Below are 27,841 nucleotides of genomic sequence, written 5' to 3' on the forward strand. Positions count from 1 at the left end.
CCGCCGCGGGGCGTGCCGTTGGCTCGCGGCGTGCGGCTGCCACCGCGCGGCGTGCCGCCTGCGCCGCGCGGAGTGCCGCCGCCGCGGGAGCGAGGCGTGTCACCAGCCTCCCACTCTGCTATTGCCGCAGCGGCCGCGGCTGCAGCGAACGAGGCAGACGCCGCGGCGGCCGCCGCTCGCTGGGACGGCACGCCGCCGCCGGTGGCACCGCCGCGTGCGGTCGCGATGCGCGGCGGCGGCGGGGGCAGCAGCGCGGCCGCCGCCGCCGCCACGGCCGCCCTGTCCGCCTCCGCATGCTCCGCTGCCGCGGCCGCTAGCGCAGCCTTCCCTGCCGCCGCCGCCGCTGCTGCAGCAGCGGAGGCCGCGCCGCTGGCTGCCGCCGCTGCGCCCGCGGTGGCTGTGTCTGCCGTGGCTGCCTCTGGTGCTGAGCTCAGGGCCAGCAGCATCTCAGCATCAGACTGGGTGAGGCTGGCCATCCGCGAGGGAGGCCTCACTTCAGCAGAGCCTGCCGGGCGGTGCTGTGAATGCTGGGAGGAGGCGCAAGAGGTGGCGGCGGCGGCGCCGCCGCCCCCCGCGACGCTAGCGGCGGCGCTGGGAGGCGCAGAGGCGCCCTCGGCCGCCGCCGCCGCCGCCGCTGCCAGCTGCTGCTGCTGCTCCTGCTTCAACGCCGCGGCCGCGGGCGGCAGCGGCGGGCGGTGCGTCTGCTGCGTAGGCTGCTGTGCGGCGAGCGCCGCCGCTGGGCCCGCGCCAGAGCCTGCTGGCAGCGGTGGGGAGGGCGAGGGCGAGGGGCCCGCTGCTGCCGCCTCCTGGCTGGCTGCCGCCGCGGGCGTCTGCTTGCTGCTGGCCGCGGCGGCGGCGGGTGCCGGCTGTGGCTGGTGGGGCGTGGGCACGCCGGCTGCTGCTGCTGCCGCCGCCGAGGCACCAGGCAGCGGCTCTGCTTTGACTCCGTTCAGGCAGGGCCCAGCTGGGGCTGCTGCTGCTGCCTCGGGTGCAGGCCCGGCATCAGCAGGCCTGCGAGGCCAGGCAAAGGGTGACGACGGCGCAGGCGTGGCGTCGTCTGCCGCCGCGCCGCCGCGCCGCCGCTTGGCGCTGCGCGGCTGGCAGCTGCTGCCGTCCTGCTGTGCCTGGTCGCTGCCCTGCTGGTCCTGCTGTGGCTGCTGGTGGCGGGCATCGTGTGTGGGCGGGTGCGCCGCCGTCCCGTTTCCCTGGGCGGTTGGCGCCAGCGTAGGTGCCGCGCCGCGCTGCCGCCGCCGCCAGCTGTGCTCCTCGCCCACGCCTGCTGCGCCCGCGTCGCCTGCCTGCACAGGCGCTGCCTCCGCGGCGTGCTGCTGCTGGGGCACGGCTGGCTCGAGTGCCGCGCCAGAGGGCCCAGGGCCGCGAGCGCCGGGCGACCTGTCAGCCGCCATGCACGCCGCCGGCTGCTGTCCCTAGCGCCTCCCGCGCTGCGGCGTTCCGCGTCCCGACACCGTCCAGAGGTAGAGGTCTGTAAAAATGGCCAGACGGGGGTCAGGCAGGGCTGGAAGGGGGCGGCCCAGGAGCGTGTGCACAGGCGGCGGCGCGGGGTGTTGCAGTGCGCGGGCGCCTGCAATGGCGCTCACCGTGCGGGCTCGACCAATGTGCTTGATTTCAGGGGCTTGGGCCGGCGGTGCAGCCTCCTGCTCGCCAGGTTTTGTACTAAGCCGCAACCCGAGCCGATGGTGCCCGGCCGCTGCCAACACACTGTCGGCCGGCGATGGCTTCCATGTACGAAGGTGCTAGGACGGGCGGTGGAGCGCGGGTCATCCGCCGCCATGCGCTGCCCCTGCTGCGCTGTATCGCCCCCGAATGCCCGCTTTGAATGATGCATATAGCCCTTTTCGCATGCCACTGCCATTCGGTATGACAATGGACCCGTCAGCAGCCCCCATCCCCAACATGCAGGGTTCCTTCAAATCTTTGCACTGCACTGGCGTGCCCGACCAGGATTCTGGTGGCAGCTGCTGCATTGCTGTGCTGAATGTGCTCGACCTCTATCATCAGCCCCAACTCAGCAGGCGCCTGTCACCGCCTGTGTCCTCGCCCAGCAGCGCTCGTCCGCAGGGCCGGCGGCGGCTCTCTCAACTCTCATCATGCTACACAGGTCAAAATGGCAGACATATTGTCAGACAGGGTGGGGTAGTCGTTGGGTTGGAGGCACGCTACGAAGCAGGCTTGAGTGGGGGAGGGCAAGGAGGTACAGGCAGGCGAGTGGCGGTACAAGCGAGTGTCCGTCTCAACTCGAAGCTTGGTATGAAAAACGTAAACACACATGGATGGATGCAAGGAGTGGGGAGGACCAGTCAGTGCATTGGGTCTTGTTGGGTGTGAGTTCGTTGCGGGGATCGCACATGGAGGGTGCAGCGCTGCACACCAGCCATCACAGCACGGGAGGGGTGGGGGTCGCTGCGGCCCGCCGCGCCGCGGCAGCGGGCCCCCCGCCCTGCCGCAGCGGGAGGCAGGCTGGCGGCGCCGCTCAGACGACCTTGTCGTCGCCGTCCATGACTTGGTCCACCTCATCCACCACCTCCTCCACCTCCTTGGGCGGCTCGGGCAGGCCGGCACCAGCACCGGCACCAGCACCAGCACCAGCACCAGCACCAGCACCAGCACCAGCACCAGCACCAGCGCCAGCGCCAGCGCCAGCGCCAGCACCGGGCTTGTCATCCGTGTCGGGCGTGCCGTCGTCAAAGTCGCTGGCCAGGTTGGCGGCAACCTCGGTCAGGACGGTGTTCACATCCTCGTCGGTCACCTCAAACATGCCCTGCGGGGGAGCGGCGGCGCAGGTTCGGCGCAGGGCCAGGGCAGGCCAGCACTATTGACAGGAGGGCGGCGGCGGAGGGCTGCCGCCCGGGCTGTGGTGGCTGCCGCCGGCGGGGCTGTCCATGCTGGGAAACCAAGGTGAAGGAAGTAAGAACAAGGCGGGGACAAGACAGCCAGCTCACTGTGGCCAGATAGCCCAGGTCCACTGGCGCCCCCCCTGCTAGCCGGTTCTGCACCGAAAACATGATGCTGCCCTCCCCCGTCATCATGCCATACAGCTCCAGATGGCCGTCGAAGCTGGCGCCCTGCAGTCAGCAGGCCGGGGCCGGGGGCGGGCGCGGGTCGGGGCGGCGCCACACGGCACGGCACAGACGGGCACGGCGCTGCCGCACCACACCACACCCGCCCTTGCGCCGCCACCACCCCCGCAGCTGCCACCCGCATGACTGGAGCCACCATGCCCAGCCCCCATCCCCGCCTCCATCCTCGCGCCGGGCCCGCTGCTGCCCCAGGTCTGCACTTGCGGGTGAGTGCCTAGCGCAGCGGGCGGCTGCCTCAACCCGTGCTACCCACCTCGATCGTCACGCCTTGCTTGCTGGGGTCCAAATTGTCAGACAGGTACACAAAGCCATCGATGGCTGAGGCCCCGATCACCTGCAGTGCACAGGGTGTGTGTGGTATGGCGTGCAAGGATGGCTGGGCGGGGTGGGCGCTGCCCGGCGGCACAGGGCAGCGGCGGCGGCAAAGTCTGTGCTTCAAACATGTTCTTGCTGAAACCAGACTGTAAGCCCACACAAGCAAGCAAGCAAGCAAGCAAGGGGCCGCCAGCCCTGGCTACCTTGCCATCCTCCTTGAAGACCACAGCACCGGCCCAGAAGTCTGCAGGGATATCGATGTGTATGTGTGTGTGTGTGTGCGCGCAGGGCCATGTGGCGCGCAGGGGAGGGGCAGCCAGGGAGGGGGCGGACCACGCAGCTGGGACCAGGCGGCGCCGCCGGGGGCGGCCCAGGTGTGCAGGTGCCGGCGGCGGCACAGCAGGCACAGCAGGCACAGCAGGCACAGCAGCGCGGCTCACGGGTGGTTGCATCTGCTCCGTAGATGACGACCTGCACGGCAGAGCAGGGTGGAAAGCAAGGTGGAAAGCAAGGCGGATTGGACTCAGCACAAAGATTTAGGATCGGACCCCTCTGGCTGTTCGAAGGACGAGGGCACCGAGGCCGGGCCCCGCTCAGCCCGGCAGCGGCACTGCAGTGCCTCGTGCCGCCCGAGCCGCCGCCAGCGCCTTCCGTCGCTCGCCTGCAGGGTGCGCTTCTTGGGGGCTGCGGCCCCGGCGTCGCCACGGTTGGGCACGAGCTCACGGAGGCTGGACAAGTCCTGGGCCTGGGCAAAGGCCTGCAAGGGGGCAGGGGCAGGCTGCTTTGCTATGCGTGGGACATGCGTGTGGGACGTGCCTGTGGAGGGGAGCTGCACGGGCGGCGGTGGTGGTGCTGCCGACGTGGCAAGGCCTGTGCTTTGCTTCGGGAGAGGTGGGGTGGGGGGGGTGAAGGCGTGGCTGCGCTGCCGCGCGCGTGCGTGTGCGGCTCGCTGGGACTGGAGCTCTAGCGCCACCCGGCCTCAAGGCATGAGCAGCTTGCCTTCTGGCTGTCGACCTTCTGGGTTTCCTTGTACTGCTTGGCCATGAGCAGAGCGGCCAGCTCGGATGAAAAGATCTTCTCGCTGCTGTCCTGCAGGCAGCGCGGGCACAGGGAGGAAGCAAGCGAGGCGGTGGCGCCGGGGGCGGGGGCTGCACCTTGAGGAGGCCTCACACCCGCGGCCGGCAGCGTCGACTCGCGCTGCACCCCCGTCGCTTTGGTGCCATAACAAGGCTCAGCTCAGCCCCGCAGGCAGATCATGGGTGGGGGGACAGGGGAGGTGCCAGGCGCTTTTGCCCGCCCACCATGCATGCCCGGCATGCCCGACATGAAGGTCACCCCCACCTCCCTGGCGCACCTTGATCTGCCAGACGCCCAGAATGGAGTCAGCCTGCGTCTGTGAGATGTCGGCGGCCAGCAGCTGCCGCCTGGCGTGCAGCACGGTGTTGCGCCCCGCCAGGCATGCCGGCACCAGTGCCAGGGCCAGGAAGAGGACGATCGGCTTCATAGCGCAGTCGTGGCTGGGGTTTGGGGCACCGGTCGTGGTCAGCTGAGCAGGGAGGCCGCACGCTCTGGGAGTTGTTCACACCCTCACAGATGCACCTTGTTCGGGACGATTTGAGGGCGAATGCGGGCACCGACACTCTCTGCACAGAAAACAGCCCGAACAAGGTGACCGCCGGGGTCCGAGAAGATGTGTGCGGTTTCTGGAGTTAGTACCGCTCTACATATGCTTGTTATAGTGTACACGACTAATCGGGACGCAGGGAGGCCCGGATTTCGGCGATCCGGGAGCGATGCTGAGCTGGCAGGCCTGCCGGGCTGGGTATCCGCAGAAATTCAGCTTTGCGCGCGACCCACGAACAAAGTCTCAGTAGCACTTGCGGCGAGACATACCCACAATCACAGGTGGGCCAGGCTGAGCTTAACCTCGAGCTCCCAACCTCGAGCGTCTCCCCCAGGCACGCCCTTGGGCTTGTGTCTGGGGCCTGTTTCAATCGTTCAGCGGGTGGTGTGTGATTGGTGGCCCTGGCTTATCAAATCCCTCGGTGCGCCGCCCACTGTGGCCTTGCAGCCGCCGCCGCTCGACTGCTGCTCTTCCCCGCCGGCGCCGAAGGTGGGTCAACAGGCCAGCCTCCGCCCAACCCCAAGATGTCTTACGAGCTGGCCAAGAAGTTTGGGCCCCTGCACGGCCCGTATGGTGCGTATCTCAGTCGCCGCCGCCCTGCCAGGGCGGCGCAGTGCCCGACCCGGGTCCGCCTCCGGCCGCTGCCGTCAGTGCCGCCAGCGGCTCCCAGCGCCCCTGCCCTTCCACCCCTTCACCCTCCAATCCAGTGCCCGCCAACTGCGATGCTGAGGGCTTCCTGGAGGCAGAGAAGGCTGGCTTGAAACACGTGGCTGTGCGCAGCAGCGGGCGCGACAACAGCTACCGCCCTGCATCTGCTGATGTGGCGCCACGCGCGGGTGGCTGGGCCCCCCCGCCCGCCGGCAGACAGTGAGATGCACAGGCTAGTGGGCGCTGGCGTTCTGTGTTACCGGCAACTGACAATGTTTGGTAGATGTGAGCCAAAGGTAGGCATTTGTGAAGCAATCACGGCGAGAAAGGAAGGAGGGTGCTGTGAAATCGGAAGGGCATCTGGCAACTGTGCTGCAAAAAGTATCTCAGGTCACGTAGAGAGCGGCCTGTAGCTAATGTAATTGAAGAAAGATTCCTGTGAATAAGGCGTTTGGGTGGCGGCGGGCGGCCACCAGGCGGCGCCGCCGCAAGGACACTGCCGCCACCAAAACAATAAAAGCTGCCTGCCTCTGGCTAAATATCTGTCTGCTGCTGGAGTCCTATTCGTCTGTCACTTGAGTTGAAGGTTTGGGTTCACGTGACGGCTGCAGCCACAGCCACAGGGGCCCCGCTAGGCCGGCGCCGCGGCCGCCACGGCGGCGCTGCCGGCGTGGCCGCCACAGGCGGCGCCGCCGGGTGCGGCGAGCGAGGCGGCGTAGCGTCTGGCGGCCGCCAGCAGGCGCTGCGCGGCGGCGCAGCGCCCGCCGCCCGCCAGCATCAGCACCGCCGGGCGCAGCAGCTGGGCGTGGAACAGCAGCGAGTGGCAGCACTCGCCGTCTTGCTCCGCCAGCTGCGCCACGATGGCGGCCGCAGCGGCCTGCAGGCGGCGCCGGTGCGCCGCCTCAACGGCCTCGCCCCGCACTGGCGAGCCCAGGCTCGCCTCTGCCTCTGCTTCCGCCGCCGCCGCCGCCTCGTGCACAACCTCAAACGCGCGGGGCAGCGCATGGTCTGTCAGCGCCTGCCGCACGCCCTCCCGCTTCACAGGCACCGCCGCCACCGCAGCCAGCATGTCTGCGGCCTGCGCCTGCTGCTCCAGGGGCTGCTCGGGGCAGCCCACAAAGGCGGCCAACGCCTCCACCGCCGCAGGCGTCGCCAGCTCGGCGGCGACGTCGGCCTGCAGCGCCACCGTCGCGCCCAGCAGCGCCAGCGCCGCGCCGTGCTGCTGCTGCTGCTGTGCCGTGCCATCGGCTGCGCAGGGTGGGGGCGGCAGGCGGCGGGCTGGGTGAGGCGGGGAGCCGACAGCGCATGCGTGCGTGCGTGCGTATTTGCATGCGTGCTGCGGCACCCAGCCCAGCCCCACCCCTGCCCTCCTGGCCTGCAGCCGTGCGCCACAATCCCCCAACAGCCGCAGGCGCGCCCCAGCCCCTGCCGTGCGCCACCAGCTATATAAGGCAGCGCCCCCTGCCCACCTGACTGCAGCACCTCCACCAGCGCCTCCACGCCGCCGCTCCACACCAGCTTGCGCAGGTTGGAGGGGTCGTGGCGGCAAAAGGCCTGCGCGCAGGCGAGGCGCCGCGGGCGGCTTGGTGAAACCAGCGGCCGTCAGCACACGCCCGCCTCTGCTGCCAGCCTGCCCGCCTCCTTCAAACACAGCGGCCCGCCTCCCTCGGCACACACACTGTCACAGGCGCCGCTGCCAGCATCCCAGCCAGTAGCGTGTCTAGCCCCGCCCCCACCCCCGGGGCCGCCCGCCGGCGCACCTGCAGCGCGGAGAGGGCGGCGGCGCGGGCGCGCGGCGTGGGCGCCGACCCCAGCGTCTTGCACAGCATGCGGACCACCTTGCCGTGGCACAGCGCGGCCTGCGGGGCGGAGGGGCAGGGCGCTGCGTGTGTGAGGGCATGCCTACCGCCTGGGTGCTGTGCGGTGCTGCCGCACTGCGCTGTGCTGTGCTGCGCTGTGCTGTGCTGTGCTGTGTGTCAGCTTAGACAAAGGCAGCAGGGCAGGAGAGCGGCAGCAACCGACAGATGCTCAGAACAGCTACCGGCCCCGGCGCGTGCCTGTCCGAAGGCCCACACACACCGACACGCTTCGCTCCGCCCGCCCACCTGCACCGCCTCGCTGCGGCTGCCTGCCAGCAGCTCCAGGAAGCGGCCCGCCGAGGCCTGGCCGTCCAGGATACTGCGGTACATCAGCTGGATGACCTTGGCGGTACCGCCGGGCGCAGACAGGATCTCAGCCCTGCGCTCAAGCGGGAGGGGTATGCGGCGGCGGCACCGCGAGTCGGGGCGCAGCAGTGGTGCGGCAGCCAGCCGCAGAGCAGGCCGAGCAGGACGCAGCAGGCTGCGCACACCCTGCAGGCAGGGTAGGACAGCCTACACCCTGCCCAACCCCGACCCGCTCTCGCCGCCGAAGCCGCCGCCGCCGGCGGTGGGCGGCCCTGCCCCGTCCCCGCCACGTCTCCCCTCCTCCCTGCCCCCAAACCGCATCCAGGCGCAGCCAGGTTGTTGCTGCCGGGCCAGGACCAGCTGGCCGGGCCAGGACCACATGACCCAGCCAGGCGGAGGGCGGGCCCCACCTGACGCTGTCGTCTGCCGCCAGGTCTGTGAGAATGCGGGTGCACACGTCCCTCAGGCCGCGGTCCAGGCTGTCCAGCATGATGAGCAGCATGTGCACGCCGCCGGCGGCCGCGACGGAGGCCTCCACGGGCCTCCCGCAGTGGCGGCAGTACGCGTGCAGCTTCCGGGCAGCCAGCACCTGCTCGTCGGTGCGCCCCGACAGAAGCTGGCTGAGCAAAGAGGGCACCGCGTGCACCGCATCCTCTGTTGAGGCGGGCGCAAAGAGACAGGCGTCTGCGGCGGAGCTAAAGGAGGCGGTGGTGCCAGAGGCGAGGGACAGGGCGTCGTCGGACGGCGGCGTGGCAGAGCCGCTGCGCGCGCTGCGCGGGCGCCCGGCGCCGCTGGCGGGCACGACGTCTGGCGTGCGCGGGCTGGCGCGGGCCGCCGACGGCGGGGTGCCGGCTGCCGCGGCGGCGACGCCGGGCAGCGAGCCGGCGCTAGAGGCAGGCGAGGCGTGGCCCAGGCGCGCGAGCCTGCCACCAGCCTTGCCCACTGCAGGCGGCGGCGTCTGGTAGGGTGGCGCGTGCCGCGACGCCATTGCGGCCGCTTGGCGGGGAGTCAGGCTGCAGCGCAGACGGAGAGACAGCCAGTGGCGGGGTAATGGGCGGCGGCGACGCGGGGGCGAGAAGCGGCGGTGGGCAGCAGGCCGCACTCGCGCCGGCCTGCAGCGCCCCTTTGTGGCTCTATCCGCGGCGTCCCCAACCTACAATCGGGCGGTGTTGGAGAGGCTGTGCTTGCCTGCAAAATGCTGGATCTGGGGCGAATGCGTCTCCAACCCCACGCGCGTTGCTGCTCCCTCCGTTATTTCAAACCAGTAATTCGCCAAGAAGCGCCGCGGCCCGTTATCTCGTGTGCCTGACCCCGCGGCACACCATATGGCGAAGTGCGGGGCTTGCAGCAGGCGCGGCAGGTTGAGCAACGTTCTGACACGCTGTGTGAATTGTGCAGGGGGGCAGAAAGCCCTGCATTTGCCTTGCGCCCAAAGAGCGCAGCACGGCTCCGCACGGCTCCGCCTTTGAATGCTTGGCAGCGCCTTCCTGCGCAGTAGTGCACCATTTCTGCGGCTATCCCGCTCGTTGTGCTCATGTATCACTCCGGGGGCGGCAGGGAACCCCACCTCCTGCAGATGCAGGCAGGCACCGTGCTGTCTCCCCAGCGTCTGCATCGTCATTTCCCCTCCCTTCGTCGCCCCAAGACCGCCCTTCTTGGAGCCCTGATTGGTGTTTCCCTGCTCTGGCGCCTGCTTTACCATAGCGGCTGGAGCGCGGCAGTTCAGCGCGCGGAGGGCTCATGGGACACACAGCGGCGCAGCGTGCTAGACACAGGTGCGTGTGAGCTGCCGTGCAGCCTCCTGGGACTGCGCTGGGCCGCCCGCCGGGCGACCCCCGAGGGGGTGGCCGCCAGCGCCGCTCCGCCCCCGTCGCCTGTGTTCAAGCCTTCCAGCATGGGCTTTCTGTGCGCACAGGAAGGGCCCTGATCCGAACATGACGGCCAGCGGGTGGCGCATGTGCCGCTGTGTGCATTGGTGCTGCAGGATCTGGCTGGGATGCGGCGGTCGGCATGTCGCTCCAGGACATGGTGGATGCCAGGCAATGCCCCGTGCGCAGGCCGGGGCACGCGGTGGACAGCGTGGCCATCATCCACATCCCCAAGACAGCAGGTGTGGCAGCCCGCCGCTGGGATGACAGGACTGGCGGCAGCGGGCTTGGCGCTTGCTGGGCCAGAGTGCGAGGGCCTGCCCCAGCCGGGCCTGAGGAGCTCCGCTCGGAAGCGGTTGCAGATGCTGGATCCTGGCAGCTGACGCAGGCGGCAGCACGCCTCCCCTGCGCGGCTGCCCCCCTCCGCTGCCATCGACGCTCTGCGCTGCCTGCCTGTGCCATGCGCTGCTGCAGGCACCTTCTTGCACGTCGCCCTCCATGCCTTGCTGCCGCAAGCAGGGAGCGGGCGGTGGTGCACGTGGGGGGACGAGGGCACCGGGCGAGACCTGCCGCCCGTCTTCTCCAATTGCGGCGGCGGCGACCCGGGCCCCGACCACCAAAAGCTGTTTGAGGCCACGCGGATGGCGTTCACACACAACTGCAGCGGCTTTGCGGCCCACCAGGACGTGGCCTACTTTGACGCGGTGGGCGTGGACTACTCGCGCACGCTCACCCTGACGGCGCTGCGGCACCCCGTGGACCGCGTCATCAGCGCATACTTCTACTCGCTGAGGGTGGATGCCCCCTTCCTGGAGGGCTACAAGCCGCAGAACGACACCGACTTTACGGGCCTGATGCGGTTTGTGGAGGAAAACCCCATCGACTCCAACAACCTCATGACGCAGCACCTGGGCGGCTCGCGGCACTGCAACTGGCCGGGCATCGCCCCGGCGCCGCCGCGGGAGCAGCGGCTGGAGGCTGCCAAGCGCAACCTGGCCCGCATCTGCGTCATCATCCTGTCGGTGAGCCCAGCTGCACACACCCCGCGCAGCGCAGCTGCTGGCCGCTGGGCTGGATGGCGGCGGCGGGCTGCTGGGGCAGCTGCCAGCAGGCTGCTGGCTGTTGCCGCAGTGGCAGCTGTAGGTTTTTTTTCTGGCGGGAGGCAGGCTGAGCAGCAGCCAACCTCTGGAATGTGTGCTGACTGGGACGCCCCCACATCACCATTGCCATCCTCCACTGCTCGCCTCACCCCTGCGTTTGCCCTCGTGTGCTGCCCCGCCTGCAGGAATTCATGGATGAGTCGCTGGTGCGGCTGGCCAAGGCGGGCGGCTGGGCGAGCCGGCGGGTGCTGAAGCTGGCGCAGGACCTGGAGGCCGGCAACACCGGCTCCAAAGTGAACGCCACCCCCAAGCCCAAGATCCCGGTGGAGGTGCGGCTGGCGATAGAGCGCAACAACCGGGAGGACATGCGGCTGTACGAGTATGCGGTACAGCTCTTCCTGCGCCGCTCCCTCACCGCAGACGCGCGGTGAGCCGGCCCGGGCGCATGCGCGCGGCCCCCTACTTTTGACTTTTCACTTGAGTTGCCATTTCATTTTTCTAGTACTTATTCAGCACTTGCGCTCCCTGCTCTCCCTTGAACTTTACAAGCCGACGGCTAGCGCCACGGGTGCCGCCAGCGGTCGGCGCGCGCGGGTCTTTCTGGGGCTGTGCAGCTTGCAGCATCCCGACCTGACGCAGGCCGATGTAAATGTGGTGGTTGGTCACATTGCAAGAACAAGCATGCCACACACATGTTCCTAGGAATGCAGGGCTGACACGTCTGCGCGGTGGGGCTGCCAGCCTGGATTGGTCCTGTGCCTTGTAACAGCTCTGCCCTATTCAATTGTGCTTCGCACCTCCCCACATGCGGCTCATCTCAAGCAGCCCGCCCGCAGCGCCCCCCACGGGCAGGCGGGCTCGCTCCCGCCTTCGGGCGGCCCTCTCTGGGGGTGCAGCGCTGGCCATAGTTGCATTGTTATCACCAGCAGCACGCCCAGACCCAATACCAGGAGAGGAACCACCGGTGGCCGCTGTTCAAACTCGAAGTGAGCGCTGGGGCCGGTGAGCTGCATTACCGGGCTTGCGTTGAGCTTGTGCAGGCTTGCAGTGGCAGATTCGCACCGCAGTGGCAGTGGCAGTGGCCGCGTGACACATGTTGCCGCCAGCGCTTGCCGACCATGTTGCCGCCCGCCTGCTCGCCAGAGTGCCCGTCTTGCCCCACCATCGACCCCTTTCGCTTGCATGCTGGCCCGCCTGTCCTCCAGGATCGAGCCTGGAGTCTGGATTGCAGCACACCATGCATCACGCAGCAGACAGCAGGCAGTGCCCCTCCCTTAGTGACGGCCAGGCCGTCGGCAGCGCCGCCTTTGTCCACATCCCCAAAACAGCAGGTGCGCGGGGCGCCACAGCGCTGTGCGGGCCAAGGCAGCAGCAAGCACAGCCAGTGCATGCTGAGCGTTGGGTCTGCAGCGGTGATGCAGTGTGGACCAGTCAGGGCCAAGGAGGCGAGCAGTCTCCCAGGCATGTGGTGCTGCCGCGACCGCCGACCGTCCCTGGCTCCATGCGCCACGTGCTGCGCGCCGCAGGCACCTTTGTGCACGACGCCCTCAAGGCGCTGTTGCCTGCCGGCGGGGGCGGGCGGTGGTGCACGTGGGGAGGGGAGGACGCGGCAGACCTGCCGCCCGTCTTTGCCAATTGCGGCGGCGGCGACCCGGGCCCCCAGCAGCAGCAGCTGTTCGAGGCCACGCGGCGGGCGTTTGGGGCCACGTGCCACGGCCTGACCTCCCACCAGGACGTGGCCTACTTTGACGCGGTGGGCGTGGACTACTCGCGCACGCTCACCCTGACGGCGCTGCGGCACCCCGTCGACCGCGTGCTCTCTGGCTACTTCTATTCGCTCAAAGTGGGGGCCCCCTTCCTGGCCGGCTACAAGCCGCAGAACGAGACAGACTTTTCCGGCCTGATGCGGTTTGTGCAGGACAACCCCATCGACTCCAACAACCTCATGATGCAGCACCTGGGCGGCGCGCGGCACTGCAACTGGCCGGGCATCGCCCCGGTGCCGCCGCCGGAGCAGTGGCTGCAGGCTGCCAAGCGCAACCTGGGCCGCATCTGCATCATCATGCTGTCGGTGGGTGCCCCAGTCTGTGGACGCAGCCCTGGGTCTTGCGCATGCTGCATTCCTGCCCTCCCCCGGTCTTGCACCTGCTGCATCAGGGGGCTGCTCCCGCCCCTCGAGGTGTCCGCACCTGTGGCTGGCTGGCTGTCTCGGCACGGCCGGTGTTCAGTCGCGGCACCAGCCTGGCTGCCGCTGTCGCTGCCTGCACACGCCTGCCGCCGTTGCAGCCTCTTCACCCTTCCCTGCTCCCTTGCCCTGCCTGCGGCCTGCAGGAGTTTATGGAGGAGTCGCTGGTGCAGCTGGCGCAGGCGGCGGGCTGGCCCAGCGCCCGCGTGCTGGATGTCGCGGCGCAGCTGGAAGCGGCCTCGGCATCTGCCACCGGGCTGGCGCGCTCCAACGCCACCCCCAAGCCCAAGGTGCCGGCAGAGGTGCGGCGCGTCGTTGCGCGGCACAACCGGCAGGACATGCAGCTGTACGAGTATGCGGTGCAGTTCTTCCTGCGCCGCTCGCTGGTACCGTGACGGGCAACCCGTCCTCGAGACCGCCAGTTTTGCATGCACCGCAGTTTTCCGGTACCTCCCCTGCATACTTTCATTCATGCCATCGAAACCATTGATCAGCTGCTGACAAGGAGAGGGCAGCATGCGGCAATGTGGTGAGAGCGCGTGCCTGAACTCGCTCCTGCGCTGTGCCAGCCGCCGCCACAGCACGCTCCGCAGATGAGCCCAGACGAGCCCATTTAGCTTTCAATATTCTACCTGTCGATGCTGCTGTGCGCGCAGCGATGACAGCACAGAGAGGCCCGCGAGAGGCTCCCGAGTTGCCCCTTGGTGCGCGCCCAGCCGCCCCGCAGTGCTGCTGCATTGCATTCAGACGCGCGAGTCAGTCAGCTAAGGCTTGAGCCGCAGGGCGGCCGCTGCTGCCGCAACCAACCCGGCGCCGCCATTCCCCGCCATCGCCGCCCGCGCCTGCAGGCGACGACCTGCTTGCCCTCGTGCTCGCCCGGCTGCCGCCATCTGGGCTGGCGGCAGCTCAAGAAGTATGCCGGCGCTGGGCCTCCGTGGTTGATTCACACGCCTTGTGGCGCCGCCACGCCGAGGAGGCTCAGCAGGATCTGGCCGGCGCGGCGGCGCAGCAGGCGAGGCGGCGGCAGGCGCAGCAGCAGCCCGCGTCACCGGCGCCTGCGCCGGCGGCGGCAGCAAGTCCTCCCAGCCCTCCACCAGCCGTCCCCTGGAAGCAGCAATACCTGGAGGCTCGGGTGGGTGCTGCAGCGAAGCAGGGATTGGGTGCTGCGACAGCCGTGCCGCGCCGCCAGACGACATGCACCAGCCTGGCTGCTCCCAGCGGCTGTTGCCTGCCTGCCTGACCCCGCCCGCCGCCTCTGCTCCGCCCGCCCCCTCCTCCTATGCCGGCGCTGCAGTGGGCGCACGTGCTCGGCGCCCCACGCTCTCCGCTGTATGTGCCCACCGTGCGCCTCGAGCGGGGCGTTCACACCGGCGCCGTCACCTGCTGCTCCGCGCTCGGGCCCCGCTGGCTGGCCTCTGCCTCCGCCGACGGCACGGTGTGCCTGTGGGATGTGTCAGAAGGGACGCCGCGGGCCTGCGGCCGAGCGCAGCACCCCTCGCCGGTGCTCTACGTGCGCCTGCTGTCCCCAGGCACCGCGGTCAGCGCCTGCGCAGGCGCGGCCTACGTGTGGCGCCTCGAGGTCGGCGGGGGCGGTGATGCCGCGACGGCGGCGGCGGCAGCGGAGTGCGCCAGCACCAGCGCCGCTGCTGGCAGCGCCAGCACCGCCGCTGGCCGCGGCGCTGCGGAAAGGGGCTGCAGCACCGCGTTCCGCCTCGTGCGGCGCATCCCTCTGGAGGCGGCAGGCAGCGGCGGCGGGCCCCGCATCCTGTGCGCGGCTGCCTGGGAGATGAGCCTGGCGGCGGGCTGCTGTGAGTAGTGGTGCCGCACCTGAAGGGAGCCGGTGCTGTTGCTGGTGCTGCGCCTGCGGGTGCCTCCCTGCTGATCAGTACATGCCGTGCGCAGACAGCCCCACCTGCCGCCGCAGCCGCCTGCACCGTGCCACGCACTCCCTCCTCTGCCTGCCTCCACCTGCCTGCCTGCCTGTCTGCCTGCGCAACTGGCTCGGCTGCAGCCGACGGCTCCGTCCGCCTGTTTGACCTCTTCAGCGGCAGCTGCACCATGCTGCTGCGCCCGCACCAGGGCGGCGTCACCGCCCTGTACCATGCGCGGTACCGAGAGCTGGACCTACTGGTCAGGTGCATGCCGTGCTGCGCTGCGCTGTGCTGTGCTGTGCCGTGCTGTGCCATGCTGCGCTGCGCTGTGCTGTGTGGTGGCGTGCTGTGCTATGCTGTTTTGTCAGATGCCGCTCTGCTGCGCTCGAGCGTGGGAGAGACGGGGCAGGTACCGTGATTGGCGTGCCAAAACGGCTCTCAAGAGTTCCCTTACTTGTGCCACAGCCGGCGTGCGGCTCCCCACTGCTGCTGCAATGCCCCTGCGTGCGTGCAGCGCCGGCGGCGGCAGCCGGCTGCTCGTCTGCAACGCCGATAGCACCCTGGAGCTAGCTGAGGCTTCCCTGCCGCACCGCAATACCGGTGAGCTGCACGCGGCCTGCCTGCCCGTGCTGGCCGCCCGGTGCACGGCGGGCGCTGCGTTTGCTGCAACCCTTCAGGCTGTGTTGTCCCGCCGCGTGCGCCTGCGCCCTTGTGCCAGCCAGCCAACCACCCCGGCGTGTGCGCCTGTTGTGCCTGTGCCCTGCAGCGGTGCGCTCGCTCCATTTGGACCCGGCCTCTGGGCGGCTGCTGGCCGCCTGCCAGGGCCCTCACCACGCCCACCCCGTCACCTTCTGCTTCACAGCGGGGCGCCAGCTCAGCGCCCTGCCGACGCCCGCCCGCAGGCTGAGCATGGTGCGCGGGTGCAGCACGCCTGTGCGGCAGCGGCGGAGGTGGCCTGAACGGGGTCGGGACTGTTTGCCGCAGCGCTGCCTGCATCCCCGCCTCACGACACCCCGCCGTGGCAGCCGTGCCAGGCAGACAGGCAGGCAGACAGGCAGACAGACACACGCGCACACTTTTTGCCGTCGTCCACACCCGCCCCTGCTGCCATCTGCGCTTGGATCCCCCGCAGGCCGCCAACGCCAGGCTGCCGCAGCTGCCAGGGTTCCAGCCCATCCTGGCAGGCCCCGCGCTGGCCGTCCCGCGCTACGGCAGCCCGTGCTTCCTATTGGGGGACGCGCAGGGCAGCATGCGCTGCTGCAACGCAGAGGTGGGCCTGCTGAGTGTGCGGCGCGGCGGTGGCGGGATGTGCATGCGGGCATGCGGGAGTTGCGGGGCGGGCCAGCCGTTCCTATGGTGCCCCAGTCGCACGCACGCAGGTGCGCACCTCCCAAGCGCCCTGCCGTGGTGTTTACTTGCTCTTTTGTTCACTGCAAGTGTCTCGTGTTGGCTGTGTGTGCATGGTGCAGACTGGAGCGGTGGTGCACAGATACCAGCCTCTTCAGCAGCGGGCGGTCGGCCGCGGCGCAAAGCGCGCCCCCGGCGCGGGGCTCGCCGCGCCGCAGGCCCCCCGCGTGCCCTGCACCTGCCTCTGCGCCGACGGCCTGCCCGTTGCGGCGGGGATGGGGGACGGCACCCTGCTGTTCTACAGCTGGCGGCGCAAGGGCGGCCCCTCGGACGGCTCACCGGAAGACTGCCCAGTCCCCTTGGGAGACTCCTCCCAGGAGCGGAGGTGGGTGGTTGCATGCATGGAGTGCGCTTTGTCCTTGCACAAATCCTGAAGAGCCGGGCCCACGCGGCTCATTCACACACTGGCTGCCTGCAGGGGGCGGGCGGCCGCGTCTGCGGCGGGCCAGGGGGCGGCAGCGCGGGCGCAAGCGGCGGCCCCGCCTCGGGGCCCCGCCTGCTAGCGCGCCACACACACACAGAATTCTTTCGCCCCTGGCGCTGCCTAGGGGACGCTGCTGCAGCGTCCCAGGTGTCACTCTAAAATTACAGCAGGCGAGTTGTAGAGTTGGAGTTGCAGAGTTGTGAAGCCATGTGCACTGACGTGTGCGGGGCAGGCGCATGCGGGTGTGCTGCCCGCCAAGGGCTCGAGCGGCAGCGCCGCCGACAGTTCAGTCCTGGTCTGTGTGTGGGGGGGGAGGGAGACCTGTTGGGGGGCTGGAGCGAGGCAGAGCCAGGGGGGAAAGGGGCAGAGGGGCAAGCGGGAGCAACGAGGGTGCGGCACAGCAGGCAGAGGCGGGCAGCGAGGGGCACGTGGCAATGCGGGGAGCGCAAAGAATAGTCATTGGATGGAGAGGGGAGAGCAGAGGGAGCGGCGCCAGCTGCGGCGGCGCCGCCGCGCCGCGGGCACGTGCCAAAACGTGCGCCGCCCGGTGGGGGCAGCGCATTGGCAGCAGCGCGCGGGCGCGGGCGGCGCAGCAGGGGCCAGCCAGCAGCAGCACAACAACGGCAGCTGCAAAACTGAGGCGCGCGGTCGGCGGCGCCGGCATGGGACGAGGCGGAAAGGGAGGGAAAGAATGGGGGCGTTGGGAAGGGAGCAACGACGGTGCCGCAGCAAGGGACCAGACAAGTGAGATGTGAGGGCTGCGCCGTGCTCTGTGCGCTGCCGCGGGTGGAGAGCTCAGATGCCGCCGCTGAACCCCCCCAGGTTGAGCCCCCTCAGCATCATCAGCAGCTCCTGGCCGCTGCAGGGGAGGAGAGGCAGGCGCGGCAGGGGCAGCAGGTCAGGCGGTGAGCAGGGCATGCAGGCTGGCAGGTTGCAGGCATGCAATGCAGGCAGTCTGCAGGCAGGCAGGCAAGCTGCAGGCCAGGCAGCAGGCCAGGCAGGCAGGCGGGCAGCCCCGCCCCACCTGATCACTTGCCCCTGCCCCGCGCCGTCCTCCTCCTCCTCCCCCGGTGGCGGGGCGCCCGGGCGCGGCCGCGGCCCGCCCAGGTCCCCCACATGCTCCTCCAGCATCCTCCGCAGCAGGCAGTCTGGGCCTGTGCTGAACTCCACCCAGGGGTCTGCACGCACATATGGCAGGAAGGGGTGGGGGCGGGGGTGGGAGCGGTGTGCTTGTGTGGATGGTGCATGGTGCATGTGGGATAGTGGTGCATGTGGATTGCATGGCGGTGGTGGCAGCGGGGAGGGTGGTGGGGTGCGGGGCGGCATGCGAGGCGGCTGGGCGAGCGGCGCGCGGAGCGGGGGGGCACAGGAGGGAGGGGCACGCGGCTGGCGTGGCGGCGGCACGCGACAGGTGCGATAGGCATGCAGAGCGCAGGCAGGCAGACCCGAACAACACGAGAGCCCCAAACCCAAAACACACACACACAAACACAACCCAGACGGCCGCCCCAGACGGCCGCGCACCTGCGGTGGCCAGCTGCGCTTGCAGCAGCACCTCCCAGGGCTCCTCCTCCTCTGGCAGGTCTGCCACGGCATGGGAGGCCACCTTGGCAAGGCTGGGCTGGGAGGGGGTGCGGCGCAGGCCGCGCGCCCCTGGCGGCGGCGCCAGGGGGTTGGGCTCCGCCAGCGGGTCGCCGCCCAGCTGGCCGGCCGGCGCGTCGGCCGCCGGCCCTGGCTGCCGCGCCGGCCCCGCCTCGCCCGTACCCCCTCCCGCCGCCTCCCCGCCACCCTGCTCCTGCTCCTGCTCCTGCCGCTGCTGCTGCTGCTCCTGCTCCTGCTCCTGCTGCTGTTGCTGCTGGTCCGGCTGTTGCGCCACGCCCTCGCCCGCCGTCCCATTTTCGGCCGCCGCCGCGTCGGCGGCCGCGGCCGCGGCATCGGCGGCGTCTGCGGCGGCGGCCTCTGCGGCGCCGCCGTCCCCGCCCAGCGCCTCTCCCGTGGCTGCCTGGTGCAGCATGCGGCCGATGGCCAGCGCAAAGCCCGCGTTGGCGGCGCGCTTGCCCACCGTGGGCGCCGCCGCCGCCGCCGCCGCTATGGCCACCGCCTCGACCGCCAGATTGAGCGAGCCGCCGCGGTCGTGGCTGGCGGCGCCGGCGGCAGCCGCCACGGGCGCCGAGCCCAGCAGCTGCTGCCACAGGCCCACGTGTCCCACCGCCTTGCTCAGCGACAGGCGCAGGCAGCGCGCCACGGCGCCGTGCACGGCAGAGCAGTTGGGATGGTCCACGGCGATGGCGGCGCAGCGGCGCAGCAGACCCGAGGCGGCCACCCGCTGGGCAATGGAAGCGCACTCGCCACGCAGCAGCTGCGCCAGAAGCTCCGCCACCGCGGCGCGGTGGGTCCCCACTGCGGGCTGCAGAGGGCAGCCGGGCGGGCGGGGGCGGGGGGAGAGGCAGGGAGTGGCAGGTGGTCAGGCATACGTGGAGGGCGAGCGGGCGGGGGCAGGGGCAGGGGAGCGGCAGGTGGCTGGGTAGGCGTGCGTGTGCGCGTGGAGGGAAGGGGAGGCAGGACAAGCGCGAGACGCTGCCGAGGTGCAGCGATGTGAGGCACATCCATACACGAGCCCGCCCCGCCGCCGCTAGCCTCCCCCGCTGCCAAGGGGCTGGTCTCACCACGGGGACGGTCTTGGAGTAGGGGGTGAGGATGGGCGGCGGCACCAGATCCAGCACGCTGCGGCAATTAAAGCGGGCACAGCGTGCGGCGCCACCTCAGCGCCACCTCGGCACGCCAGCACAAGGGGCAGGGGCTGGGCTCACCGGCCGGGCGCTGAAACCGGCGCGCCCGCGCGCCACAGCGCGGCACACCACAGCGTGCACAGCGCGGAACAGCGCGGAACAGCAGGCGGGACGCATCGCAGCAGGCGCAGCAGGCGCAGCGCGGCGCACCCCGCACCTGTGCAGCACGTGCAGCTTGCGCAGGGCCCACTGCGTGAAGGTTTTGAGCTCTCCCACCTCTGTGCTGGCTAGCATGGGCAGCTGCAGCGCAGCAGGGGCACAGCAGGGGCGCAGGTCGGCGTGAGCAGGCGCAGCGTGGCGCAGCGTGGCGCGGCGTGGCGCCCTCGGCACCGTCTGGCGCAACTCTAGCCCTCTCGGCGAGCCAGGACAAGACACGCAGGAAGGAAGCAGGCACGACTGGGCGACCCCGCCGCCGCCGCTGTGTACTTTGTTGTAAAGGAAATGGAAGTAAGTTTTAAGGAAACAGAAAGGCAAGCTTTGCCACAGGCTCACCGCGCAGTTGTCCATCTCGTGCTCCACCTGCTCCGCAATCGCGCGCAGCGGCTCGGAGACGGCGGGGATGTCGGGGCGCGGCGCATCCAAGCATTGCTCCAGCTGCAGCAGGCGGGCGGGGCGAGGCGGGGGAGGAGGAGGAGGCTCTGGTGGTGCTGCTGCCTCTCCACATGGCGGCGGGTGCTCGTGCATGCTGCTGCGTGGCGCGAAGGGTGCTTGAATGCTCGGGCGGCGCGCTGGGGCTCTGCCTCGGCGCACAAAGCGCGGCCCCGGCAGGCGCACAAGCAGGCGGCCAGAGAGGCGGGGCACGGCAGGCAGGCCGGGGGAGCAGGTCCTACCTGGTCCCACAGGATCCGCGCCAGCTCAGCCGCCGACAGCCCGCCCAGGTGCTCCTCCCCTGCCCCGCCAGCCTGGTGCGGGCTGCCCTGCTGGTGCGCCTCCTCCGCCTCCTCCGCCTCATCATTCCCAACCTGCACAGACGCGCGACACGCGGCGGCGGGCTGGGCAGCATGCCACGCCCACAGCCTCCGCCGCAGCTCCAACAAACTGAATGTTGACGGGTGCCGTGTGGGGCCGGCCCCACACGGCAGCCAGCAGGCGTAGACAGGCGGCCTGCGCCCCGGCCTGCCATGGGCAACGCTTCCGGAGCCGACAGGCGCCGAGCCGAGGCGGCCGCTCTCAGCCCTTCCTTCACGCAGCCCTCGGCCCTCCCACCTGAAAGTACTTGCTAATCACAGGGTTGCTCTTGACGGTGTCTGCTAAGCTTCCGCCGCCGCCGCTGCCGTTGGCGTGCTGCTGCTGCTGCAGCTGCTGCTGCTGCTGCTGCTGCTGCTGGCCGGCGGCGGGCGCCTGGGGCTTGCTGCCCGCTGCGGCCGCCTGCTGCTGGGGCGGCGGCTGGCTGGGGCCCAGCGCCACCCGCAGCGTCTTGCGCTGCTGCTGGAGCTCCTCCTGCGCAAGAGCGTGGCAGGCAGGGAAGACGCGGAGAGGCAGGCAGGCTTCAGCCGCCAAGCGGTGCAGCGGCGCGGCGCCAGGCGCGTGGGCACAGCCACTCGACGAGCACCAGACCCGCCTCAGCCGGCCATCCACGGCGGGTCGACGAGCGGCTGTTCCCTGCCAGCCCGCGCCAGCACACCCACCAGGGCCAAAGTCCCTCCCTCCTGTATCTGGAGATTGTCCCGGAGGTCCAAATCAATCAGGTCTGGCGCCCGCCCATCCGCCAGCGCCGCCGCCAACGCCTTGGCGCCTGCAACAGGCGGGCACGGCAGCGGGACGGCGGCGCCGTCGGCCCCGGCCAGCCAGCATGGAGGGGTGCAGCAGGCTTGGCAGGCCTGCCAGTCGCGGAGCTCCAAGGCCGAGGCCCGCGCGTGGGCAGAAAGATCCCAGCTGTGGCGCAGGCAGCTGCAGCGCTCCCTCAGCCCTGCCCTGTCCTGGGCTGTCCTTGGCCGTCTGTCCTTTCTTCCTTCGGCACCCAACGTGCCAGCACCCACCTTCGTCGGTTAGCTGATTGGCCGACAGGTCAAGTGAGATGCAGATGGTGTTGGCCTGTAGCGCCTCGCACAGCTGCATTGGGTGGGTGGGGCGGGAGGGAGGGAGGCACGATGCGGCAGGGCATGACAAGGGGCTCGGCGTCGAGCATTCATATGTGCAAAGGGAGTACACACCGCAGCGCAATAACCCCTCGGCAGTGTGCCTGTCCTCCCTCCCCTCTGGGTGTCTTGACAGGGCATCCAAGCGTGCCGGCTGGGGCAGCAGCGCGCCAGCCGGGCTCAACCTCGGGTGTTGTGCAGCGGCGCACGCCGCACCTTCTTCATCTTTCCGTCCGCCAGGTGGCACCCGCTCAGCTTGACCCACATGCCGTCCTCGCTGTTGTGTGACAGCACCTCCACAGCCTCCTGCAGGCAGAGGCAAGCAGCAGGCGGGTGAGTGAGCAGCAGGCGGGCGGGCGGGCGAAGCAGCAGGCCGGCAGGCGAGCTAGTGGCGGCGGCCAGTGGCGCAGGCACACGTGCCACCAAGCGGGGCGCGGGCGGTTCAGTGCATACAGCCGCGCCGCCCGCAGCAACGCGCAGGACCGTTGCATGCGGCTGGCGCCGTGCCTGCAGCCGTCGCTCGCCCTCCTTGCGCGCTGCTGGGTCCACGGCGGGCTGTGCTGCGGCGCCGCCGCCGCCGCCCGCCGCGCCGCCGCCCTTCTTCTTTTTCTGCGTTGGGTTGAGGGAGCCATCTCCCCGCCCGTCAATTGTGCCGCCCCCCAGGGCGCGGGCTGGCTCGCACGGCAACCTGCTGCAGGAACGCAGGATTGCCAGCCTGCACCCCAACCCTCCCCCACCGCATTCCTCCGTGGGACGCCGCCATCGCACCTTCTTCTTCTTCCGCTTCTTTGTGCCGCCCTCCAGCGAGTCGGAGGGGTCGCTGCCACCGCTCGAGCTGCTCTCCAGTTCCTCCTCGTCGCTGTGCTCCGCCTCCTCCTCCTCCTCTACCGCTGCTGCATGCTGCACCGCCGGCTCCACCGCCATCGCTGCAGGGGCCCCACTCAATGTCGAGCCCCTGCCAATGGCTCGGCGCGGCACCTCTGGCCTCAAAACCACCGAGCGGGAGCTGTATGTTTCGTGAATTGAACGGAGCGGCCATGTTGCGGGCGCCATGCTGTGCTGAGCCCAGCGGGAGCGGCAGCCGCCGCTGCCTCACCAAGCCCAGCTTGCATCCACTGCTCTACTACAAATGCTGGCGACGCTGTGAAACCCGTCTTGCAACAGGCATCGTGCCGCCACAAGTCTCAAGAGCTTCCTTGGGCGCACTGCCGACTGCCGGCTGGGCGGGGAGGGAAGGCGGACGGCGGCGCTTGCATGTGCCTGGCCCTCTCGCTGTTCTGTTTGTCAGTGCTGTGTGCCCGCGCTTCGCCATGCACCACAAAGAGCTGGGGGGCGCTAGAAGTTACACATCTGAAGAATCAGATGACAAGGAGACTATTGGGGAGGTCAGACATTGGGGAGTGCAGCGGGTGTGGCGCTGCGGGCAGCAGGCGCAGCGGACGCTGGGCAGCAGACGACCGAGCGAGCTCAGCGCTTACGACGAAAGCGGGGCTGGGTGCTCAGGCCATGATTTCCTTGCTTAGCATGGGGTTCAGGGAAAGACTGAAGGGCTCTGGCATGTCGGGCGCCGCCCCGTCTGATAGCGCCGGCAACGAATGCGCACGGGTGGCTGCCATGGCCCAGCTGCGGCAGGCAGTTTCAACAAAAGGTGTTGGGGAGCGTACTGGGAGGGTGGGTAGCTGGAGTGTATGTGTATGGAGCGCATATGGTGGATTAGCTCGGAGAGCAGGAGTACAGTTCATGAGCGGTAGGCTGCCGGTAGACCGTCAGGTGTTGTGCGACACGTTGTTGGAACAAGAGAAGTGGGTAGTGGCCAGGAGTTGAAAAAGGAAGACTATAAAAGAGAGGCTGCAAGAGCTTTGCAAAGAAGAGGGGGCAGAAACCAGGGAAAGGTCCTGAGGCTGTGCACTGCATTGGCAATTGCTGCAGGCGGCCTGCCGTCTGCAGCTTGGGGCAGTGCACCGCAAGTGCAGAGGCGGCGGCGGATGCTGGAGGGGGCATTGCCAGTGCATCTGGGGGCACCTGAAACAGCAGAGAAGGGGCAGGCAAGGGGCGGAGAGGCATGGAACCGAACGGATAGCTGGCTGGCTAGCTACGGAGCAACTGGCCAGTCGGTGGGCCACGTGAGGAAGGGAGCCTGCTGCTGCTCGTGAGGTGCGCAGAAGAGCGGCAGGGCGAGTGCGGTGGAGGGGCTCTCCAAGGTGGGCTCAGCGGGCAGCCCACACAGGTCCAGGCTGCTCATCTCTGACACCCCTGAGCTCAGCGGGAGGGAGCTCAGCGGGCCTGCCAGCGGCAGCAGGCCGGCAAAGGCGTCCGGGCAGGCACCCGCGTGCAGAGCCCACGCCGCCTCCACCGTGGCCGCCGGCGAGCCGAGGCGGGGGCTTCCGGCGGCGCGGCGCGGCAGCGGCAGCTGCAGCGGCACAGCGGCGCCAGCCGGCGGCGCCGGCGGCGGCTCCAGGGGCAGCAGCGGCGGCTGCCACAGCACGGCATCCCCGGCGGTTGCCACGTGGGCGTGGAGAGCTGCAGGGCAACGGGTGGATGCGGTGGGGCCGCAGAGCGGTACCGCAGGTGTGAGCGGCAAAGCCGCAGCGCTGCGGCCTGCCCCGCACGGCTAGCCAGCCGCCGCACATGCACAGATGCGCGTGCAGGCGCGCATGCGCAGCCGCCCGGCGGGCCGCTGCTGCGCTTGGGCCAGCGGCGCGCCATGACCCAGGGGCGTGTCAAGGCATAGGGAGGTGGGGAGGGAGCCCTCTCACCCGTGAACAGCTCCAGCTGTGGGCAGTGGGCGCTCCCAAAGTGCAGGCTGAAGCCGGCGGGGCCGGCGGACCAGGCGGGGGCCTTGGTGTGGGAGTTAAACAGCAGGCTGGGCAGCAGCTCGGCGGGCGCCTCGTGCCAGCCCACCAACGCGCCGGCTGCAGGGGAGGGCAGGGAGGGCGGCGGTGTTGGCCCCGGGTGGGCAGAGGGCAGCATGGGGCAAATCGTGCATTTCGCACGCCTGGACCTCTGCCCCAGCGGCAGGGCCGGCGGTGGCGAGCAGCACGCGGCATGCCGGCCTCACCCACCTGCGGCAAAGACGGTCAGGCGCACGGCGACGCGCGGCGGCGGCGGCACGACGGCCGCAGCGCCAGCGCCCGCCGGCCGCGAGCCTGCAGAGCAGCCTGCGGCATCAGGCAGCGGCGCCACCGCCTCCAGCAGGCAGGCCACCGTGTGAAGCATGGTGGGTGGATCGTCCGGGAGCTGAAGCTGCACGCGCGGCAGCAGGCCCAGCACCACCCTGCACACACACAAGTGAGGGCAGGGGGCAGGTGGGGGGTGGTCGCTGGCTGGCTAGCACGCATGGGCGGCTGTTGGTGGCGGGGTGGCAGAGGAGGTGCAGCAGCGGGGAGGCACCCTGATTCCTGAGAAATCTAGGCTGCAGAGGACAGGCTCAGCCACCCAACCCAGCTCACCGCTGCAAGGGCTGCGGGGTGGCGCCCTGCGCGCGGGACGCGCAGCGCAGCACGAGCGCCGCCTGGGCTGGGCAGCCCGCCACCTCTTCCAGCGCCCGGCGCTGCAGCCGCGCCAGGCTCGGCCCCTCGCCGCCGCTGCCGTGCACGTGCCCAGCAACTGGGCGAGCTGGCGGCTGCGCGGCAGGGTTTGGGCGGCAGGCGGGCTGCATGGTGCCAGCGGGTGGGGGGCACACGGAGCATGCGCAGCAGGTGTGAGAGCAAGGCATGGGAGGGACTCAAAACATCACGTGGTCCCAACCCCTTCCCCAGCAAGCCGAAGCCCAGCTCAGCGCAGCTCTCACCAGCTGCTGCGCCAGCTGCGGGGTGGGCGGGCTGTCGGGCTGCCACCACCGCGGCTCGCCCGCCGGCGACGCCCCCGCCTGCTGGGCTGCATAAGCCGCCAGCGTCGTGCTGGGCTTGGAGGCAGCACCGGGCGCGCTGCCCTTGCCCCTGCCTGCGGCTGCCTGCTTGGCCTGCTTGGCGCGCAGCCGCGCCAGCGCGCCTTCGTTGGTCAGCCCCGCCGCCTTGCGCTTGAGGCGGTAGCTCTTGCAGTGGCACGAGTTGCAGAGGCGGGAGCCGCTAGAGGGCACGCTGCGGAAGCTGGAGCTGGTGTGGGTGCCGCACACGCTGCAGCCGGTGGCCTGCGGGCAGCAGGTGGGGCGGCCAATGCAGGCAGTGGCCGGGTGGGGGAGGCGGTGGCCACGGCGGCGACGGCGGAGGAGAAGGCTAGGGCTTCGCCCCGCCCAGCCTGGGCGCGCAGCTCCCAGTGATTCCGCCTTGGGATCGGCAAGGGCGCTGCCCGCTTGGCTCGCATCACCGCTTCGCCCTCCCCCGCCCCAGCTCCCCCCCATCTGGATGGAACCGCGTGCGCGGCCCGAACTCACGTCAAACACCTGGCGCTCCACTACGGAGGCGTTTACAGCCTGCTGCGCCTCGAGCGAGGCCTCCATCGTTGCAGGTGAGGAAGCCCTCCGTCACAAACCGTCCAGGTGCACGTCCCGCGCCACCGCACGGATTGAATCGAGTGCAAATCCCGCAAAAAACGGGAGGCGAGAAAAATCACCTGGAGGAGGGCATCTGGCGGGGGCCTCCGGTGGGGACCCACTCTACCCTCCGGACCATGGGACACATGAGCATATGCCACCCAGAGAGCCCCAGGCATCGCAGCAAGAGAGCAAACTCCAGTGCGGTGTGGTAGCTGTCGGTGCATCTGTGCCAGGGGCACCCTCCTGTGTGGCCGCTCCGCTAGGTGGCGGCACACCACCCGCTGCATGAGCCGCTGCCTCAGCAGCATGCATCAAGCCAAGCAGGCGAACCCGGTGCCAACTCTGCCAGAGCAGGTATATCTGATGGTTACAAATGCCCCTGAAGAGTCCGCGGGCCAGGTAGGGCAGCCACAGACACACGCATGGCAGGGGGAAACAGACTGGTTGCCAACGGCACTTTGACGTCCAAGCTCTCAGATCTCCATCTCGCTGGCGCCTCTCTCTGTCTTCAAGCTGCTCCGTCCACTGCTCCTCCTTTGCTGCCCCGGCCAGCAGCCGCCTCACTGCAGCTACCATACTGCTGCTGCTGCTGCCCAGTGCTGGCCCACTCAGCGCAGCACCCCGTCGCGAGTGACGGCGTGGTAGGCCCGAGCCAGCGCCGCGGATGCAGCCTCGGTGTCCACCTGGCACGCCTCCGCCAGCAGCAGAAGGCGCCTCCGCGTGCGCTCCTGCGGCGGGCCCAATGCGCAGCAGACGTGACCGGCACGGTGAGACAGCAGGCAGGCAGGCAGGCTGCGGCGGCCAGCCAGCGGCGCGCCGTTGAGCGGGGTGCGGGCAGGCACCCAGCGCTCACCACCGCCTCTGGAGGCAGGCGCCTGTCAAACTGCATCTTGCCGTGGGCAGCATCGTCGCCGATCTTTCCAGCTGCTGGCAGAGCACAGACACCGGGCCCAGCATCGCAGCGGAAACTAAAAGCTTCATGGCATGCGGGGCCGTTTGTTGAAGGGCCGCGGCAAGGGGGAGACCGGGGCGCGGCGGCACGGAGCAGCGAGCTGGCAGCTTTGCTCGCGACAGGCGCTTTGCAGCTGCAGGCCGGCGCGGCACAGCAGGAGGTCTGCAGGCTCACCAGATTCTGTGCTGCAGGGGCCCGCGCCGCCGCCAGGGTGCCTGGCCTGCACCGCCTTCATCACAACCGAACACATCTTGAGCTCCACTCTGCCGCCGGAGGGGCTGCTGCCGCCACCGCCGCCAGCGCCGCCGCCGCCGGCCCTGGCCACGTCACCGCCGCTGCTGCTGCCCTGCTCCCCAGCAGCCTGCTGCTGCCCCTGCTGCGGCGGGGGTGCCGGGTCCTCTCCGCCGGCACAGGTGGCAGAGGGGTGGAGGCCAGGGGTGTCAAAGGGCAGGAAGCCGTCCGCCAGCGTGCCAAAGGCGAAGGCGACGGGGCGGATGCGGGGTGGCAGGCGCCACATCGCCACGATTTCGTCAAAGCTCTCTGCGCGGGTGGTGATGTGTGTAGTGTGTGCGTGTGTGGCGGTGTGGGGGCCTCTCCGGCGTGGATAAACAAGTGCCTGCTTCAAGCTGGGAAACAAGTGCCTGCCGGAAGTTGCAGCCCTCCCCACCCACCCACCGAGGTTGCTGTGCATGAAGCGGGGCCGCGGTGCGCGGCGCTCGGGCAGCACTCCCTTCCATCGCCGCTCCCAGGCAGCCGCCAAATACTCCGNCTGCTCCTCGGGGTAGCATGTGCGCACAGAAGCGTCAAGAGCAAGGCGCTGGCACAGCACAGCAGAGCGCAGTG

At 69.9% G+C, this 27,841-nt stretch overlaps 7 protein-coding genes across 7 annotated transcripts in view; 3 read left to right on the top strand and 4 right to left on the bottom strand.

The window, feature by feature from the left end:
- CHLNCDRAFT_59189 (hypothetical protein) overlaps positions 1-1,743 on the bottom strand; it is a gene marked incomplete at its 3' end in the record, with an annotated part of 3,571 nt that extends 1,828 nt beyond the window's left edge. Inside the window, exons 1-2 of the mRNA XM_005843667.1 lie at positions 1,599-1,743; positions 115-1,483 (exon numbers count right to left, since the gene is read on the bottom strand). Of these exons, the coding sequence (XP_005843729.1) occupies positions 115-1,406 (1,292 nt within the window). The 5' untranslated portion in view covers positions 1,407-1,483; positions 1,599-1,743. The remainder of the gene's footprint in view (positions 1-114; positions 1,484-1,598) is intronic.
- A 449-nt stretch (positions 1,744-2,192) lies between these two features.
- On the bottom strand, positions 2,193-4,927 carry CHLNCDRAFT_59190 (expressed protein). The gene is made up of 8 exons (XM_005843668.1): positions 4,768-4,927; positions 4,413-4,502; positions 3,991-4,170; positions 3,854-3,884; positions 3,617-3,657; positions 3,352-3,432; positions 2,961-3,083; positions 2,193-2,779 (listed from the first exon to the last, which is right to left on the bottom strand). The coding sequence occupies exons 1-8, from the start codon at positions 4,915-4,917 to the stop codon at positions 2,492-2,494; spliced, it is 984 nt and encodes a 327-aa protein (XP_005843730.1). The 5' UTR covers positions 4,918-4,927; the 3' UTR covers positions 2,193-2,491.
- A 1,389-nt stretch (positions 4,928-6,316) lies between these two features.
- CHLNCDRAFT_140051 (hypothetical protein) lies at positions 6,317-8,838 on the bottom strand (the record flags this gene model as incomplete). Its single annotated transcript, XM_005843669.1, has 5 exons — positions 6,317-6,933; positions 7,155-7,239; positions 7,446-7,544; positions 7,791-7,923; positions 8,261-8,838. 5 exons carry the CDS (start codon positions 8,836-8,838, stop codon positions 6,317-6,319), a joined length of 1,512 nt encoding a protein of 503 aa, XP_005843731.1.
- A 1,022-nt stretch (positions 8,839-9,860) lies between these two features.
- Positions 9,861-11,249, top strand: CHLNCDRAFT_140052 (hypothetical protein; the record flags this gene model as incomplete). Its single annotated transcript, XM_005843607.1, has 3 exons — positions 9,861-9,960; positions 10,193-10,740; positions 11,004-11,249. 3 exons carry the CDS (start codon positions 9,861-9,863, stop codon positions 11,247-11,249), a joined length of 894 nt encoding a protein of 297 aa, XP_005843669.1.
- An 806-nt stretch (positions 11,250-12,055) lies between these two features.
- CHLNCDRAFT_140053 (hypothetical protein) lies at positions 12,056-13,398 on the top strand (the record flags this gene model as incomplete). The annotated part of the gene is made up of 3 exons (XM_005843608.1): positions 12,056-12,149; positions 12,345-12,889; positions 13,150-13,398. 3 exons carry the CDS (start codon positions 12,056-12,058, stop codon positions 13,396-13,398), a joined length of 888 nt encoding a protein of 295 aa, XP_005843670.1.
- A 263-nt stretch (positions 13,399-13,661) lies between these two features.
- CHLNCDRAFT_140054 (hypothetical protein) lies at positions 13,662-16,784 on the top strand (the record flags this gene model as incomplete). Its single annotated transcript, XM_005843609.1, has 9 exons — positions 13,662-13,707; positions 13,852-14,135; positions 14,298-14,811; positions 15,015-15,138; positions 15,389-15,474; positions 15,641-15,786; positions 16,007-16,159; positions 16,344-16,606; positions 16,700-16,784. The coding sequence occupies 9 exons, from the start codon at positions 13,662-13,664 to the stop codon at positions 16,782-16,784; spliced, it is 1,701 nt and encodes a 566-aa protein (XP_005843671.1).
- A 716-nt stretch (positions 16,785-17,500) lies between these two features.
- On the bottom strand, positions 17,501-22,496 carry CHLNCDRAFT_140055 (hypothetical protein; the record flags this gene model as incomplete). The annotated part of the gene is made up of 13 exons (XM_005843670.1): positions 17,501-17,564; positions 17,730-17,883; positions 18,230-19,112; positions 19,372-19,429; positions 19,652-19,734; positions 19,987-20,088; positions 20,325-20,456; positions 20,701-20,934; positions 21,123-21,229; positions 21,474-21,546; positions 21,789-21,878; positions 22,026-22,181; positions 22,341-22,496. The coding sequence occupies 13 exons, from the start codon at positions 22,494-22,496 to the stop codon at positions 17,501-17,503; spliced, it is 2,292 nt and encodes a 763-aa protein (XP_005843732.1).
- Between the last annotated feature and the right edge of the window lie 5,345 nt (positions 22,497-27,841).

Source organism: Chlorella variabilis, assembly GCF_000147415.1.
Source record: "Chlorella variabilis unplaced genomic scaffold CHLNCscaffold_28, whole genome shotgun sequence".
Lineage (NCBI taxonomy): Eukaryota > Viridiplantae > Chlorophyta > Trebouxiophyceae > Chlorellales > Chlorellaceae > Chlorella > Chlorella variabilis.